We start from the raw sequence: 18,897 nt of genomic DNA on the forward strand, positions 1-18,897 counted from the left end.
CCGCTGGCTCCTCAGACTGGCCAGGTGCGGTGGAAGTGGATGCCTGAGGCTTTTTGGACCTCTTTGGGTTGTCGGGACCCAACTGACTGTACCATGAGTAGGGGGCCACCGGATCTACCTTGACATCAAACCTCTTCTTCTTCACCTTCAATTCTCTAAAGCACAGGGAAAGAGTGTTCGGGAAGGGGTAGTTTGTGTTGGTCTCCTGCCCGACCGTAGAAATCACCCTTGACATGATTGTGCCCACATCAGAGGAAAACAAGCCATAATGGATGCCACTAATACTGCATGGGGAATAGGAACTGTGTGATCATGAGTGGAGGGGTCAAGCCTACTACACACGAAGGTCAACCAACCCTTTGCTTCAAAACTGAACGTGTTTCTTAGAATCTTCTCCCCTGCTTTCAACCAAACTGGGACAGTGCCCGGGGCTGCCAAGTGCTGGGCCAACCACGGGCGAACCTCTTCTTTCATTGCCAGCTTTTCTAAGTATTGGGTTTCGTCCTCTTCGTTGAACCCCAAAAACTCATTCAGAGACTTCCCATCAAACATCACCACTTTGTCCCTCACTTGTGTCGCCTTTGAGTCTTTCACTACATGATAAACATTGCAGTAAAATTCTTTCACCATATGTTCATTTGCGACTATGCAACGTTCCTTGAAGAACCCCCAACCCTCTCTAGTACGGAATTGTGCTTGCACATGTGGGTTTAGAGGAAGAAGATCAGAGTCAATAAATTGCCTCTCCGGAATCAATTTTCTTTTGGGCCACCACTCTCGAAATCTGTGGAAGGCTATTTCACTTACAAATCTATCAGCCCATGCTTCCGGTTTTCTTGTTCTATCAACACCACCAACTTGGGGCTCACCCCCCTCACCATATCCTGCACTCTCCCAAGATAATGAAGCTGTGGGGGAGGTGGAGTATTGTGCCTCACTTCTATCTTCGGACTCATCAGACGAGTCCAAAACTATATTCACCGGTTTTTTGAGGTTTTTATCAGCTGGTCCCTTGGAGGTAGGTGAAGTTGAAGGAGAGTCATGCAATTGGAGCGAGAGAGACATGTGAGTGGGAGCAGATTCAGAAGTAATACTCCGGGATGGTGCATAATCACTCCCCGAAGAGTGGGAGGCAGCTCTATCAGCTTCCCTTATTATCTTGCGGGTCTTTTTTTATATTCTCCCGAGTCTGGGGAGTGAGTTTAACAACCCGCTTTCCTTTTCCCCCTCGGGAGGAACCACCCCTCCCGGGTTGTTGTTCTTTTCCTCCTCGTTGCTTAACCATGATCTGCAAAGAAAAGTCTAATATTGTTAGTTGAAGCATATGCAGTGAATTGGATGGTACAGTTGAAAGCATGGTGTAGAAACAGGATTGCAGAATAGAAGGGGCGCGGACCATGCAAAAGAGCCACGCGGACGCGCTGGGTAGCGCGGACCGCGTAAAACTGGAGCGCGGACCATGCTTAAGATGTTCCAGAGACACCCCTCTCTGAATCTCACCGACGCGGTCCGCACTGTTTTGGACCGCAGCCGCGCTAGGCTGGCGCGGACCGTGCAGAAAGGACGCGCGGCCGCGTAGGGCAAACAATGAACTAAGGATGGGGATTTTCATTTAAGTCCAATTTATTTGTTCAAATTATGGGTCCTAATTGTCCCTACTTAGTTACTAATCAAGAAGTCATGCCCATTGTTTCACATAAACACACAAAATCTACCCTAACAGGTAAAACTAAGAGAGAAAGAAGAAAATAAGAAGTTATACTAACAGGAAGCAAAATAAAATAAAATAAACTATGAATGAGATTAGTGAGGAATGTTACCAGGGGTTGTGAAAGTTTTAACTACTTGAAGCAAGTTGTTTTGATGCACAATGAAAATTTGAGAGCTCAGGTAGAAAATTTGCGAAAAGGTTAAAATGAAGCCTAGGGCCTCTATTTATAGAAAACATTGTGGGACCCATTACTTACCCACCAGCGCGGCCGCACAGATATGGCCGCGGACCGCGCTGGATTTTCAGCATCCTTAATTGCCTGAACAACCCACGCAGACCGCACTGTATTGGTGCGCGGCCGCGTGGGAAACTTCAGAGAGTATGTAATTTGGGCTTCTCGCGCGCGGACCGCACAAAAATGTCACGCGGACCGCGTAGCAAACTTCAGAGACTCAGCTCCCATTTCACCAGCCTACGCGAACCGCACTGTTTTGGTGCGCGGCCGCATAGGCAAACTTCAGAGACCTTAAAATTTTTTGCTACTTTTGCCCTGCACTGGTCCAACATCAACCCTGCAACATCTCACAAACCATGAGTTGAAAAATCCTAATCTACAACGGAAAAATAAAAAGAAAGAAAAAGACATGGGTTGCCTCCCAAGAAGCGCCTGATTTAACGTCGCGGCACGATGCATTTTACCACAATATCACTTCAAATGAAGGAGTGCCACCACGTGGCTGTCATTAATCTTCCCCAAGTAATGCTTCACACGATGCCCATTGAGTCAGAAAACTTCACCATTTTTGTTCTTGATATCAATAGCACCAAATGGGGTCACCCCAACAACTTCAAATGGACCACTCCACCTAGACTTGAGCTTTCCCGGGAATAACCTCAACCGGGAGTTGAAAAGAAGAACCATGTCACCCACCTTAAATTCTTTACCCTGAACATACTTGTCATGGAGGTACTTCATCTTGTCCTTGTACAAAGACGAGCTGGAGTTGGCATGAAATCTAAACTCATCAAGCTCATTCAATTGCTCCACTCGGAGATTTGCTGCAACATCCCATTCCAAGTTCAACTTCCTCAATGCCCACATAGCCTTGTGCTCAAGTTCCACTTGAAGATGGCAAGCTTTACCAAACACCAACCGATACGGAGACATACCAATTAGAGTCTTGTAAGCCGTCCGATAAGCCCAAAGAGCATCATCCAATTTCTTCGACCAATCGGTCCTATTAGCATTCACCGTTTTGGACAAAATACTCATTATCTCCCGATTTCAGACTTCCACTTGTCCACTAGCTTGTGGATGATAGGGGGTGGTCACTTTGTGATTAACTCAATACTTAGCAAGCAATGAGTCAAAAGCCTTGTTGCAAAAATGGGACCCCCCATCACTAATAATGGCCCAAGGAGTACCAAATCTCGTAAAGATACTCTTTTTCAAAAATGCTACAACACTTCGGGCTTCATTGTTGGGTAGAGCCACGGCTTCCACCCACTTTGAGACATAGTCCACCGCCACGAGAATGTAAGTGTTACCACAAGATCTCACGAACGGACCCATGAAATCGATGCCCCAAACATCAGAAATATCCACCACGAGAATTGTATTGAGGGGCATCTCATCCTTCTTGGAAATACCGCCGGCTCTTTGACATGGATCACATCTCTTCACCAATTCACTAGCATCCTTAAACAGCATCGGCCAATAGAATCCGCAACTCAAAAGTTTTGAGGCCGTCCTCACCCCCCCGTGATGGCCACCATAGGGAGAAGAGTGACAAGCCTCCAATATGCTCATTTGTTCACTTTCTAGTACACATCTTCTTATCACTCCATCCATGCAAATTCTAAACAAATACGGATCATCCCAATAGAAATCCAAACTATCCCGCGTGAGTTTCTTCCTTTGGTTGGAAGAGAGCTCACACGGGATGTTACCAGTCACAATGAAGTTGGCGATGTCCGCGAACCATGGCATTTCACACATAGAAACGGAAAGAAGCTGCTCGTCAGGGAACCTATCATTGATCTCAATACCATCACTTGGTCTCCCATCTTCATCTAATCGGGACAAATGGTCGGCAACTTGATTCTCGCTTCCCTTTCTATCCACAATCTCTAAATCAAATTCCTGAAGGAGTAGCACCCATCTCATCAATCTTGCTTTCGAATCCTTCTTAGTCATCAAATACCGAAGGGCTGCATGGTCCATGTGTATGATCACCTTTGCCCCCATAAGGTAAGGTCTAAATTTCTCCATCGCGAACACAATAGCCAATAGCTCCTTTTCTGTCACTGTGTAGTTTCTCTGGGCCTCATTCATAGTCTTGCTAGCATAATACACAGGATGGAACATTTTGTTGATTCTTTGGCCTAGCACCGCCCCAACCGCTACATCACTCGCATCGCACATAAGATCAAAAGGCAAATCCCAATTAGGTGCAGTGATTATAGGGGTTGTTGTCAACTTGTGTTTCAGTAGCTCAAAAGACTCCATGCACTTCTCATTAAAGATAAACTTGACATCCTTCTCTAACAACTTGCAAAGCGGGTTCACAATTTTTGAAAAATCTTTAATGAATTGCCGGTAGAACCCGGTATGACCAAGAAAACTCCTCACCCCTTTGACAGAAGTAGGGGGAGGGAGTCTTGAGATAACCTCTATTTTTGCCTTATCAACTTCAATTCCTTGCCTTGAGATTTTGTGGCCCAATACAATTCCCTCTTGCACCATAAAGTGACATTTCTCCCAGTTGAGCACAAGGTTGGTTTCTTCACATCTTGCCAAAACCCTATCCAAGTTCACCAAACATTCTTCAAATTAATCTCCCACCACACTGAAGTCGTCCATGAACACCTCCAAGATATCCTCCACCATGTCGGTGAAGATTGCCATCATACATCTTTGAAAGGTCGCTGGGGCGTTACATAGTCCGAATCGCATTCTCGAGAAAGCGAACGTGCCATAAGGACATGTAAAGGTTGTCTTCTCCTGATCCTCTAGGGCAATGAGAATTTGATTATACCCCGGGTAGCGATCTAGAAAACAATAAAAGGCCCGGCCCGCAAGACGATCAAGCATTTGGTCCAAGAATGGTAGTGGGAAATGATCTTTTCTTTTCACCTTGTTCAGCTTTCTATAGTCCATACACACTCTCCAACCCGAAACTGTCCGAGTAGGAATCAACTCATTGTTGGCATTGGTCACTACCGTCATTCCACCCTTCTTTGGCACACATTGGACCGGGGAGGTCCATAAACTGTCCGAGATCGGGTAAACCACACCGGCGTCAAGCCACTTGATGACCTCTTTCTTTACCACTTCTTGCATCACCTCGTTGAGTCTCCTTCGATGTTCAAGAGATGGCCGTGCATCCTCCTCCAAAATGATCTTATGCATGCAAAATGCGGGGCTTATCCCCTTGATGTCCACCAAAGTCCATCCTATTGCCCTTTTTCGCTTTTGGAGCACCTCTACAGTGGCCTCAACCTGCAAATTAGTAAGGCAAGAAGAAAGAATAACTGGAAGAGTAGAATTAGAGCCCAAGATAGTTTCCAAGGCTCATATGAATATGAACCCATTCCATGCAATGCATTCATGCACTCCACTCTACCGGCATCATCATTGGCATCCATGTTAAGAAGCACGACTTCAAGAGGATCTTCAACATTAATCAAGGCACTTGTGTCATCCACTATCACCGCCGTGACAATGTCCACAAATGAACACATCTCCGTACTATTGGGTTGCCTCATTGACTTGCACACATGAAATACCACCTTCTCATCTCCCATACGGAATGTTAACTCCCATGCTTCCACATCAACCAATGCCTTCCCCGTAGCTAGGAAAGGTCTTCCAAGAATAATAGGCACTTCGAAATCCACTTCTCAATCCAATATGACAAAGTCGGCCGGCAATATGAATTTGTCCACCCAGACAAGCACATCGTCGATTATACCTAAAGGCCTCTCCATCGACCAGTCTGCCATTTGATGTCTCATGGAGGTTGGCCTAGGTTGCCCAATTCCCAAAGTCTTGAAGACTGAGTATGGCATCAGATTAATGCTAGCCCTCAAGTCACATAGGGCCTTAGCAAAGTCCGCACTTCCGATAGTGCAAGGAATAGTGAAAGCTCCAGGGTCTTCTAGTTTCGGGGCCATAGAATGCACAATCGCACTAACTTGGTGCGTCATTTTTATTGTTTCACACTCCATAGAATGCTTCTTGGTGACTAAATCCTTCATAAATTTTGCGTACCCAGGCATTTGTTCAAGTGCCTCCACTAAAGGAACAATGATTGTGAGGCTCTTCATCATGTCTATGAATTTCTTGAACTGATTGTCGTTCTTTTGCTTTGCTAACCGTTGAGGATATGGTGGAGGTGGTCTAGGCAAGGGTGCCTTTGCCTTGGGCACCGCCGGCTCGGGTATATCAATAATGTGTTCCCTAGACGGGTTCACGGTATCTTGAGTCTCTACCCCGGCCTCATCATCAATATCAACCCGCACATCATTTGCCACTATTGGTTCAACCACATTGTCAACATTCAAAGGTGCATCATCATCATGCAACTCAATTTCATCATTCACAACTTGATTCTCAACCGATGCATGCACATCACCGCCTCTTCCACTCCTAGTTGTAACAGCCATCACATGATTGTTACCCCCTTTCGGGTTCACTACCGTATCACTTGGTAGCGCTCCTTTTGGGCGGGTATTTAAAGCTTGAGAGATTTGTCCTATTTGCACCTCTAGGTTCCGGATAGATGTGTTATGCGAAGCCAATTGTGCGTCAGAATCTTGGTTCTTTTTCATCATCTGCTCGAACATCATTTCTATCCGTCCCATATCACTTCCAGAAGAACTAGGCCCTTGGGACTGAAAGGGAGGTGGATTGTTTGGTTGTTAGAATATGGGGGGCCTTTGAAATCCTTGCCCCCTACCACCATTGTTCCCATTCCAATTGCCTTGGTTAGTACTCTGATTACCCCAATTGTTGTTTTGATTGTTATTGTTCCAATTGTTGCCACCCTGTTGTTGATTATTGTTATTCCAATTGCCGCCTCCTTGTTGATTGCCCCAATTGCCTTGGGGGCGCCATTGTTGATTTCCTTGATTTCCTCTATTTCCTTGGTAGTTATTTACATATTGGCACTCCTCACTTTGATCATCAAAACACCTGTTCGAATAACCACCACCATCGTTGTTGTTGTCAAACTGCTCACCGCTACCTTGAGGTTGTTGTTACCCTCTTTGCCTCACTTTTTAGCATAGAAACATTCTCCATTGCATTGACTTGGCGTGGGTTTTGTACTTGTTGCAATTGCGCCTTCGCCAACTGATTCATTGTTGTTGTAAGTTCGGCAATAGCTTGGCCATGATCACTCAACTCCTTGTGCAAATGGATGATCGTGGGCTCACCTTGGGGTACATTTGCTCGGCTTTGCCATGCCGAAAAGGTGTCCGCCATTTCATCAAGTACGTCACATGCCTCTTGGTAAGAAAGTTTCATAAAGTTCCCACCGGCCAATTGGTTCACAATGCATTGATTTGTGGTGTTGATGCCCCTATAGAAAGTCTGTTGGATCATCGCCTCAGTCATGTCGTTGTTAGGGCATTCCTTCACCATTGTTCTATATCGCTCCTAGATCTCATGCAATGGCTCCGTTGGCATTTGCTTAAAGGCTAGAATCTCGTCCCGAAGAGCCGCCATATGACTTGGAGAAAAGAACTTGGCAATAAATTTGTCCGCCAATTCATCCCATGTGGTGATAGAATGATTTGGTAACCTTTCTAACCAGTCCAACGCTTTGCCCCGAAGAGAAAATGGGAAAAGCCTCAATCTCAACGCATCCTCTGACACGTTTGTTCGTTTGCTGCCCCAGCAAGTATCTACGAACCCCTTCAAGTGCTTGTATGCATTTTGGTCGGAGGCGCCCGTAAAATATCCCCTTTGCTCGAGCAAGGTCAACATGACATTTGTGATTTGAAAGTTCCCCGCCCGGATTCGGGGAGGAACGATGGCACTCGTGTACCCTTGATTAGGAAGAACTCTTGGGACCGCTCTTGGCGGTGGCGGAGGAGGGTCTGGAATAGGATTGTTGTCATGTACATTAGCATTGGCATTTCTACCTCTCCGTGGTACTTGAGGTACCGGAAGCTCATCTTGCTCAACATCTTCAACCTCCTCCCCCGCCAAGGCATTGCCAAGAGGGTCATTTCCGTTTAGAGCCATGTGTACCTGATGGATCAACACAAATAAAGTTAGTAAAAAGAAGGAAAGAGAAGCAAAACACAAAACTAGCTACACAAATAGTCAACACCGTAAGCTCCCCGGCAACGGCGACAAAAAGTGAATCGCGCAGCGGACTCAACCTTAGGAAGAGTGGGCGCTAATACTTTTACCCAATAGTGGTATCGGGGTCAATTTCCACAGGGAGCTAGAAAGGGAGTTGGATATTTGCTTAGCCTAGAAATGCGTGTTTGCTTCTAATTGATCTTCTATCATTTTTGAGTTTTTATGATTATCAACTACAATTTAACAACTACTAATTATAACTAAATTATGCTAAGATATTAATTCTAGGTTGTATGCAAGATAGAGAAAGGCACTAGGGTCGTGGCCTTTACCTAGGTGGTTAACTAACGGGTAGAGATTCCTAATACAAGAATGATGATTATGGGGCTTATGCTATAACCGTTGCACGATTGCAATCACTCTCACACCTCTCGGTAGAAAGAGTGATTTTGCCCAATTGACTCTCTCGAGACCAATTGGTTAGGCCAACAAGCCCAAGCAACTTAGGGTTCAAGTTGGGTAATTATTCTCTCGAGGTTTAACCCGTTAATTGGGACTACCATTCTCATGGGTCCATCCCAATTCCTTGTTGGGTTAATTTTGGAGTCATAGACACTCTTTCTCAAGAAGAGTCAAGACCCACTAAGCTAGACTTAGTGTTTGCAACCACCAAATCCTAGTTAAATTATAAAATTAACCCAAATAGCAAACACCCAACATCATTCAAGCATTAAACAATCACACCCATTAATTACCCACACTAGGGTTGAGCCACAACCCTAGCTAATGGGTTTAGCTAGACATAATAGCAACAGAAATTGAAGAAGTAGTAGATAAAATCAACATATTAATTAACTAGAATGTTAATCTACAAGAATCCACGATAAAACAAGATGAAAATGCCCAAAATAGGCTAAAGCTTGAGTCTCACGAGTGCTGCTGCTATCTGATATCTAAAACTTAACCTAGAAATAATAAAATATTTTATTTATACTAGGCTAGAAAAACTGGACAAAAATACCCCTGCGGGGGTGGCGCGGACCGCACAGAAATGCAGCGCGGCCGCGTAGGGGTCTTGGCCTTCGATCACTCACTTCTGAAGCTGGGGACGCGGACCGCACAAAGAGGTAGCGCGGCCGCGCAGGCTAATGGGCGCGGACCGCACAACAATGAAGCGCGACCGCGTGGACACCAGCACTGATCGCGTAGAAAGGAGCGCTGACCGCGCATGGAAACCCTTGAAATGGATGCTCTCTGAATCTCCTAGCGCGGCCGCGCAGCAAATCAGTGCGGTCCGCGCTAGGTCCTCTTGTCCCCACTTCAATGATTTTTGACACTTGAGCAGGTTTCACTCCGTTTCGAGCCGATTTTTGACTTTTGTCATCTTGTCGCTCAAACCTGCAATCAAGCGCACTTTGTAAGCATTCTGGGTCTATTTTATGACAATTCATACATAAAGCATAGGCAAGTATGGGCATAAAACGTGTTAAAATCACAGTTATCAGAAATCCGACCCCAAAACGAGGTCAAATTCCCAAATAATCAAAAAGCCCTAACTCTACCCGAATCCCTAATTTTCTACCCTTAATTTCATGTTTTAGGCCTAGAAATCTAGTGGGTGTTGATAAAAAGGGAAGAAAACGAGCTTAGAATTACATACCTATGAAGCTATGGTGAAGTTCCTCTTCAAAAATCGCCCAAAAGGTGTGGAGAAGATGAAGTTTATGAAAAATGGTGGAATCCCCGTAATACATTCTGTTTTTTTGAACTTAAAAATAACTGGGCAAATTTGGTCTATGCGTTCGCGATAGTCTCATCGCGTTCGCGATGAGCTAGGCCTGAGAGACCTTCGCGTTCGCGGAAGTGGGCTCGCGTTCGCGGGGCACTAACTCCTCGAGCCTTCGCGTTCACGTCCAGGTGGTTGCGTTCGCGTAGGGCCCGAATCCGTTTACCCAAAACGTTGACTAAAGTCAAACTAATTCATTTTATAGTCAAAATTTATTATTTTTTTTACAGATTTTCACATATAGGCTTTCCGGCTACGCGCCCGGACTGCGCATGCAATCGAGGTGATGCTAAAAGAGGTTTTTAAGGCCTCGAAAAGCAGAATTTAATTTAAAAACAAGTTATGACCTTTTGGGTCATCACAGTATTACTGCTTTATTGAGTATATTTCAATTGGTTGTATTCATTGGTTTTCTACTTGTATTGAGAGTATTTCACGGTATTTTATTGTATTGTTGTTTTAAATACATATGGATAAAGTTAGGATGAAAATACAGATGAATACAACTAGATTGAATGCATAACCAATTGATGAATAGCATCAAAATGATAGAACTAACAATGTATTTAAAAATATTGTTGTATGAACTCAAATACATATAAATACATCTAATAATACAACAGTCAAAAATCACTATACAAAATAAAAATCAATGTATGCCTTATCGAATATATATAAATATATCTAAATACAAGTAGAGAAAACCACTGTATAAATATGTATGTCTTATCGAATACATATAAATACATCTAAATACAAGAAGAGAAAACCAATGTACAAATTAAAAATCCCAAACCTAATCCTAATCTCATTAGTGGCTGTCACCCCTCTCCTCTGTCCTTTCCTCTTCCATGTCAACATTCAAAATCAATTCAGCTATGAACAGGCCATGTCCGCTCCACTTTGGGATCATGGAAAAGATACAACTCATATCAGAAACTTTGATTATGAAATTTGAAACTCATGTTAATAGAGATGAAATTTAAAAAATCTACTCTAGGGTTTGAGAACAATCTAGAGAGAAAACCTGCAAATAAAAGAGAATCGTGGTTCAACAATGGGGAAGACAATGACGCTGTGGGAGAGAGATTGTGTAGAGATAAGATACTATGCAGTGATTTTGGGAGAGAATAAACTGAAAGAATGAGAGAAAAATATTAGACAGCGTATTTAATGACTTAACGGTAAGAAGTGACCATAAATACATATTTTAATATAAAAACTAAAAGGTAGCTATAGAAAATAATATTTTAAAAGAGTTTTTGCTATAATAAATAGAGTGTAAAACTTTATTATAGGAGGTAAAATTTTCAATAATGAATATTCTTTTATTTTTCCGAGATTATCATTAAAAAGGAGCCGCACAACTCTAGCTTCTGATCAATGACAGTTACACAATAGAAGTATAATTAATCATGGGTCCCTTCCATCTCCTCTTCAAACAAAAATTTTCCAAGTATGTGGGACTCTTCTTGAAATTATCATTTTCCTTTTCTGTTTTTGTGTTTCTTTTCATGGAGTTTAACGTGATTTCTTCTTTCCAATCTTGTACTGAAAAGTAGGCACTAGAAATTCTTTCAATCTATTCAACCGCTGGAATAAGGGATTTTAATAAGGATTTAAATTTTAATCTACTACTTTGAAACCATTTTTGTCACTATAATTTTTTTTAAATTTCAAGTGGATTCAAAAGTTATACATGCATTAAAAAAATACTGTCACCTTATTCATGGTGTAATTTTCGAATGGAGGGGATAATTGAATACCCCTCCGAAGCATTACTTTCTAATAAAAATAAAATATAAATATCTAAGAAAATAAACAATTCTAATCATTCAGTATTCAGATTTAAATATAATATCTTAATGTTCAAATCTATATCTATATATAGACACTCCCCATAATCATATTCTTAAATTTATTATAGAAATCAAAATGATTTCCAACACGATCCCAGTACTACTTTAAAAGTATATGCTTAGATAGTCGTTTACAACACTTATCCACTTTTGGATCACTTTGTAACACTTTTTTTTTTGTGGTTTCCAAAAGAAGAGAAAAACTAGACACCAATAGGACTAAGATGTTAATTAAGAAGTCTATATTAATCATAAATCAAGCATTAGTAGAAATATTGGTGGGCACTATGGACAAACCTTTATCTCTTTTTGTAAGAAAGAAAGAAGAATAAAGGAAAAAAGTGACAAAAATAATAATTCACCTAATCCATGTTTGGGTTGAGAATTGTAGCGGAGGGCCCTGCGAATTAATGTCCCTCGCGTCGTTAGCATGCATGGCTTAGTGCTAAGTTAAAAAGAGGTTTTAGTGGTAACACATAGAAACTTCAAAATTGGTTTTCTTTCCTCTTTTGAGTTTCAACTAAATAAAGAGACAACAAAATGGAGATAAGGACGTGCATCAAAAACCCTAATAATTCGTGTTAGTTTTAATGATTAAAGAATTGGATGTTAATCCAGAGACGAGATAACAGGTCATCGCCCACTAGTATGGTGTGTTACTTAGGGATTATTATGAGATATTGTTTGGTTAAAAGAATAGTTGTTAGAATGACTTGTGATATGAGGAATTAATGTCATGCTATATAATTGCTAATTATTGGTTTTGACTGGTTTTCTCTTTCGAGTCCAAAATTGTTAGTCTATGCTTGGCTGGAAAGGTATACCGTGCGCTTCTTAAATTCTGCGTAATTAATTAATCATAATTAAAGATATAATACAACATTTTTGGTTTAAAACCCTAAATAACTATTTTGCATTACTGAGATAACAATAATTGATGCGAAAATTTGTGTAGTATTTTTTTTTTTGAGAGAAAATTTTGGAATAAAAATATATGACATTAGCGCTTAGCTAAGAGCAATATCTTAAGAGAAACATACCCTTACATTCTATTTGCCTAAAATAATACGTAATCTTAGCATAAACTATGCCAGTACTCGCAATATAAAGTCTAACGCTGCATTAGTTTACAAAGTTTTGTACTAAAAACTAAACGTTGAATTCGTTGTACATAATTTTATACCGAATTTTTTAATATCTTTACCAAATGGCATCTTAAAGTAGATATTTCTTGCATAATAATTATTTATGTATTACTACTCATCGTATGACAATTTCTATTTTACTGTTTTGAATAATTTAATTGAAGTGATTACTTATTTACCAAAACCAGGATAAAAATAAGGGAATCTTACAGAAATGTCCCCAAAAAGTCCAAACTTACCAACCTCTAGCCATTAATCATAAACTTATCAAAACTAGCCAAGCACATATAAAAAGTGAAAACCCAAAGAAATAAGGTTCTTTTTCTCCAAGAATCACACACATAGATCTCCTTTCATATTTTAAAAGCGTGATTAGCAATATTATATGCAAGACGGAAGAAAAATTTCATGGATGAAGTAACAAATAAGGTGATGAAATACAAAAAATATATACATACAAGATTCCAAAAATTTAAGCAAAAAAGGATTTTTTTTATTTTTTGAATGGGTATGGTTGAGATTCATTGAAAACATATAGATGAGTCAATATACAAAATTTGAGGAAGATTGGAGGTGATTTGGACTGATTTGGTATCAAAATTCGTAGTTAAAAAATCGAGTTCAAAAAAATCTTATGCCGCATATGTATCAAACATGTATCACGCATGTATCTCATACGCGGGTATACATGTGATATACATTTGATACAAATATGATAAATATGTGATACACAAATGATACACCTATTATTTTTTTCATGTTCATCTTCTACTTCGAATTTTCAATTCAAACTACCTCAAAACTCCACCAAATCATCCCAAAACTGAGATTCAAGCTCCTTGAGATGTACCCAATCTATTCTAATAACACTCACTCAAAAGAAAGCAAAAATTTGACCTTTTTCGGCTACAAATAGCTATTAGTAATATTTTATAAATTGGCCAATTTTTATATAAGCTACTGATAAATAGACATAACTGGAATTTTTCCTAAAAATAAAGCATGTCACAATTGGGTACCGTAGAGGAGCTTTCTCAAATTCGAGGCCTTATGGGGATTAACCAATAGGGATTTTTTCCTTCCTATACCATACAAAATTTGTACCATTCGACTATTAGGCATTAAAGGATCAGAATATTCCCTAAAAAGCGCACTAAAATTAAGGAGAGATTCTTGGCGATAATTGGTTCTACATTAAATTTAATTTTTAAAAAGGGAAAGGAGATTTCACATCTGCGTTTTTTTCTCCACAACTACAATTCAAATTCTGGAAAAAAAAAAGAACGAACAGATAATCAACTACTAAAAGCTACAAAAACTACGAAGATATTCAACTACTAACAGCTTCTAAGATTTGAATTCAAATTGTAGAATTCAAAATTTTCGAGTTTCAACAACTCAAAGTTGAAAAAATCTGTTCTTCGTCGTTGCTTCTATCAAATTGTCGATCAGATCTATCTCTTCTTCATCTTTTCTTCTTTCAATCTAGAAATAAAAAAAAAAAGCATCAACATCAACAACAAATCATGTCCAAAATCGCAATTATGCTACAATTTAATGGCAATTGGGATAACTATGGCAGATTTAGAGATTTTGAAGTGGATGCCATTGTGATAGATGAGAATGCAAGCTACAGTACTCTGATCTCTACAATTGCAGAACAACTATCAATTGATACTACTGAAAAAACTTGTAAGAAATCAAATACATCGTGAACGACAATTGTCCCCCAATCGGTAGAATTGGAAATGATATGGGGGTTCGTGTGTATATGGTAGACGAAAAAAGGTAGAAGTAAAAACCTTAGGTTACTATATCCGTCTATGTATAAGTGTACGTAGANTCTTCTCTAAACATTTTTATTATCTTAAATATACTAGTATCCTTATAAAGCTATTTTTAATTCATCCTTTTAATAAAAGAAAAGAAATAAAAAAAAACAACCAAAAAAACATGGTACAACCCAATTACCCTTAGCTCATTCTTCCCAACCCATTAGCCCACTTAAGTGCAAGATTTAATCCTAGCCATCTATTTTCATTCTAATCCAATGGCCAACATCACTTCCCACCTCCATATAAAATACTCAATTATAGAAACCCTCTAAGTCCTTGACCCTCCCTAATCGTTTCATTGAAAAGCATTGAAGACATATACACAAAAAAAAATAAAAATGAACGAAGATCAGTTGAAAAGGGCAAAAATATAGATCCCTAGACTACAAGACAATCAAGAACAGTCCAATATATCTAAAATATTCGAAGCATTTTATTTCAAATTCGAGTTTGGGTTTTGAGCTACCCGTTTGCAAATCCGAAATCGCCGGTTTGAGGTTCACGTTCGAGGTTCTGTCTTGTTTGAGTTCCGGCCGTAAATATTGTTGCGTCTCTGCTTGTGTAGCTGCCGGATTTTTGTTCATTAATCAAGAAGCAATTTCAGGTTGTTTTGTTTCTCTTTTCATTCCTAATTTTTTTTTTCTTTTCATTATTGATCCACTCTTTATGCTTTATTCCTCTTTGGGAGAAAAGTGAAAATCTCCATTGTTTACCCTTATTGATTCTGCTATCGTTCCTTCAGTCTTATAGTTCTTGAATAATTCACTTCGTTAGCTATTATTTTCATTGTTAAATATTTAGTGAAAAATGGTGAAATTTATTGGATAGACTGGAGAATTGGATACTGGGTATTGAAGTGTTTGTAAAGAAAGATATTAGAGATACAAGGGGGTTCACGAATTTAAACTAGTTTAAGCTTATATTTTAAAAGGAATTAAGTGTCTGTTAGAAAAGATCTTTATAAGAATTGAATCGAGAATTGATCCAAGCAGATTTTCTTTACCTTCACGTGTTTGGATATATACATGTTCTTTAAAGGTATTTTTTCCTTCCTATACCATATATATGAAAGTTTATTATCAAAAATGTGCATATTTTGTATATTACCCGCCCAGTCCACATTTTACCTAGAAAATTTGTACCATTCGACTATTAGGCATTAAAGGATCAGAATATTCCCTAAAAAGCGCGCTAAAATTAAGGAGAGATTCTTGGTGATAATTGATTCTACATTAAATTCAATTTTTAAAAAGGGAAAGGAGATTTCACATCTGCGCTTTTTCCTCCAGAACTACAATTCAAATTCTGAAAAAAAAAAAAGAACGAACAGATAATCAACTACTAAAAGCTACAAAAACTACGAAGATATTCAACTACTAACAGCTTCTAAGATTTGAATTCAAATTGTAGAATTCAAAATTTTCGAGTTTCAACAACTCAAAGTTGAAAAAATATGTTCTTCGTCTTCTATCAAATTGTCGATCAGATCTATCTCTTCTTCATCTTTTCTTCTTTCAATCTAGAAATCAAAAAAAAGCATCAACAATAATCATGTCCAAAATCATAATTATGCTACAATTTAATGGCAATTGGGATAACTATGGCAGATTTAGAGATTTTGAAGTGGATGCCATTGTGGTAGATGAGAATGCAAGCTACAGTACTCTGATCTCTACAATTGCAGAACAACTATCAATTGATACTACTGAAAAAATTGTAGAAATCAAATACATCGTGAACGACAATTGTCCCCCAATGGAGATTAGGAATGATATGGGGGTTCGTGTGTATATGGAGACCAAAAAGGAGAATAAAAACTTAGGTTCATATCCGCTATGTATAAGTGTACGAGATTTCAATATGGAATTGGCAATCACCAATGATAACACAAGTGCAGGTTTGTGTAGTTCGAAAAATGCTTAGAATTTTAGTTTTATGATATTATCTACAAATTTACTACATATATCTACAATTTGACTACAATTTCTCATAAAGAAAGAGGCAAGCAGTATTGTTTTCAGAGCAATCTACAAAGTGCAACAATTTAACTACAGTGTAACTACAATGTCTGACATCTTAAAATAGATGACTACAAATTTTTGTAGATATCTACAAATTATCTACAAAGATTCTACAAATTTATAATGACACTGTTTATCTCTATTTTGATGCAGGTTCATCTGGATCGCTAAAGTTACTTGATATGCCATCCTCTCCAGATATAGAGGAATATCAAAGTGAAATAATAAAAGAATATACGCAAACCGATATTGAAGAAGGACAAGTGTATCATGACAAACAAACTGTAGCTGCTGCAATGAAGCACTTTTCTGTGGTGCACAAGTTTCAGTTCAAAGTTAAAAGATCTAGTCATAGAAGGTATAGAGAAAATCTGATTCTAAGCAGTGCATTGTTCAAAAAATGGGGTTTTTAATATTGTAGATAAATTGTAGTTAGAATGTAGTTAAATTGTAGTTTATGTTATTTTCCCTTAAAACAATCCTTCTGTTGCACCTACAATTATAATTTGTTTTTTTTTTTGCAGCTACTGGCTTGTATGCGTTGGTGAAAACTGTAAATGGCACTTCAAGGCAACATCAATTAATGATTCCGCAATGTTCAAGATAAGGAGTTTCAACCGACAATACACATGCTCCTTAATTGACGAAATATTTATACAACGCAAACGTACTGCAGCTGTAGTTGGTAGCATGGTCATTCCAAAGTATTGTGATCCAAAAACTGTGTACACACCAAAGGACATACAGACTGGCATGTTAGCAGAACACGGAGTGAACCTAAGCTACATGCAAGCATGGAGAACAAAGGAAAAGGCTTTACAATTTTTGAGAGGGAATCCGGCTGACTCCTACAGCAAATTATCCAAATATTTTTATATTCTTGAGGAGACTTATCCTGGTTCTCATGTTAAATTGAAGAAGACAGCAGATGAATGCTTCTTGTGCGCATTTGTTGCTCTTTCTACATCAATAAGTGGTTGGCAACATTGTAGGCCAGCAGTAGTTGTTGATGGGACATTCTTAAAGTCAGCCTACAGGGGGATTATGCTGACTGCAAGCACCATGGATGCAGCAGGTAAAAAGTGTAAAATTTTAGTAATTATTTTGTAGGCAGTTTATAAAATGTGGATACATTGTAGAAAGTTTGTAGTTATTTTGTAGGCAGTACAAATAAAATGTAGATAACTTATCTATATTTGAAGGTAAATTGTAGTTGTTGTGTATTCATATTTTTATTTACATCTGCAAATCTGCCATTTAAAATTTTATGAATTTTGAATGTAGGTACAATATTGCCCTTGGCATATGCTGTGGTTGATTCTGAAAATGATGCATCTTGGAAGTGGTTCTTTGAGCAATTCAAGCAGGCATATGGTGAAAGACCTTCAATGTGTGTTGTTTCAGATAGAAATGAGAGTATAATGAAGGCAACATCAATTGTCTATCCGGGCATGCCACACTACTCTTGTATGTGGCATATTTGGACAAATATAAGGTCAAAATTCAAGAAGGGTCATCTACAATTACATGAATTGTACTTTGCTACAGCAGGGGCATACACTCTGGATGAATTTAATGAAAGGATGTCGAAGATTGAAGAGATAGACCCTCGTGTTAAATCATACCTCTATGATATTGGCTATCATAGATGGTCAAGAGTACATGCAACGGTAAATAGAACTTGGACTATGACATCAAACATTGCAGAATCATTGAATGCTGTAACAAAATATGCAAGAGAGCTGCCAATATTTGACCTATTAGAGTATATGAGGACGCTTCTTGAAACTTGGACGAAATAGAAGTTATTGAAGGCTAAGGGTACCTTCATATACCTTGGTTACAAATTCAACAAAGAATTGGAGAAAAATAGTACATTATCTCAGAAACTTAGGGTAAGCTCTCTTTAATATATAGTGTCTTGGTGCAGGGAAAAAAAAATTCTAATACACAGTGTCTCCAGATTGTAGATAAATTGTAGGCAAAATGTAGTTGAACTGTAGTTTGTAATTACTTTGTAGATAAATTATAGATAAAATATAAAAATATTGTCGATACTATATTTTTAATATTGTAACTATTTTTTATTTGTGTTTGTTCTGAAAATGTAGGTGAGGGCTTCAACATATCATATACATACTGTGTTGGATGGTGTAAAGCGGTACATTGTGTGTCTAGAAAACAAGAAATGCAGCTGTGGCCAATTCCAACTTGAAGAACTTCC

The 18,897-nt window shown here is 38.9% G+C and overlaps 1 protein-coding gene across 1 annotated transcript; it reads left to right on the top strand.

Moving 5' to 3' along the window:
• The first annotated feature begins 14,361 nt into the window (after positions 1–14,361).
• Positions 14,362–18,475, top strand: LOC109239962. The gene is made up of 4 exons (XM_019406577.1): positions 14,362–14,509; positions 16,827–17,031; positions 17,198–17,748; positions 17,958–18,475. The coding sequence occupies exons 1-4, from the start codon at positions 14,362–14,364 to the stop codon at positions 18,473–18,475; spliced, it is 1,422 nt and encodes a 473-aa protein (XP_019262122.1).
• Positions 18,476–18,897: the final 422 nt, after the last annotated feature.

This window comes from Nicotiana attenuata, unplaced genomic scaffold (assembly GCF_001879085.1).
Source record: "Nicotiana attenuata strain UT unplaced genomic scaffold, NIATTr2, whole genome shotgun sequence".
NCBI classification, from domain to species: Eukaryota; Viridiplantae; Streptophyta; class Magnoliopsida; order Solanales; family Solanaceae; genus Nicotiana; species Nicotiana attenuata.

Coding starts and splice junctions, on each gene's coding strand:
- LOC109239962 (XM_019406577.1), top strand. CDS start 14,362: ATGCTACAATTTAATGGCAATTGGGATAACTATGGCAGATTTAGAGAT. Junction 17,032..17,197: donor AAAAGATCTAGTCATAGAAG/GTATAGAGAAAA, acceptor TTTTTTTTGCAG/CTACTGGCTTGTATGCGTTG. Junction 17,749..17,957: donor AAGCACCATGGATGCAGCAG/GTAAAAAGTGTA, acceptor TTTTGAATGTAG/GTACAATATTGCCCTTGGCA.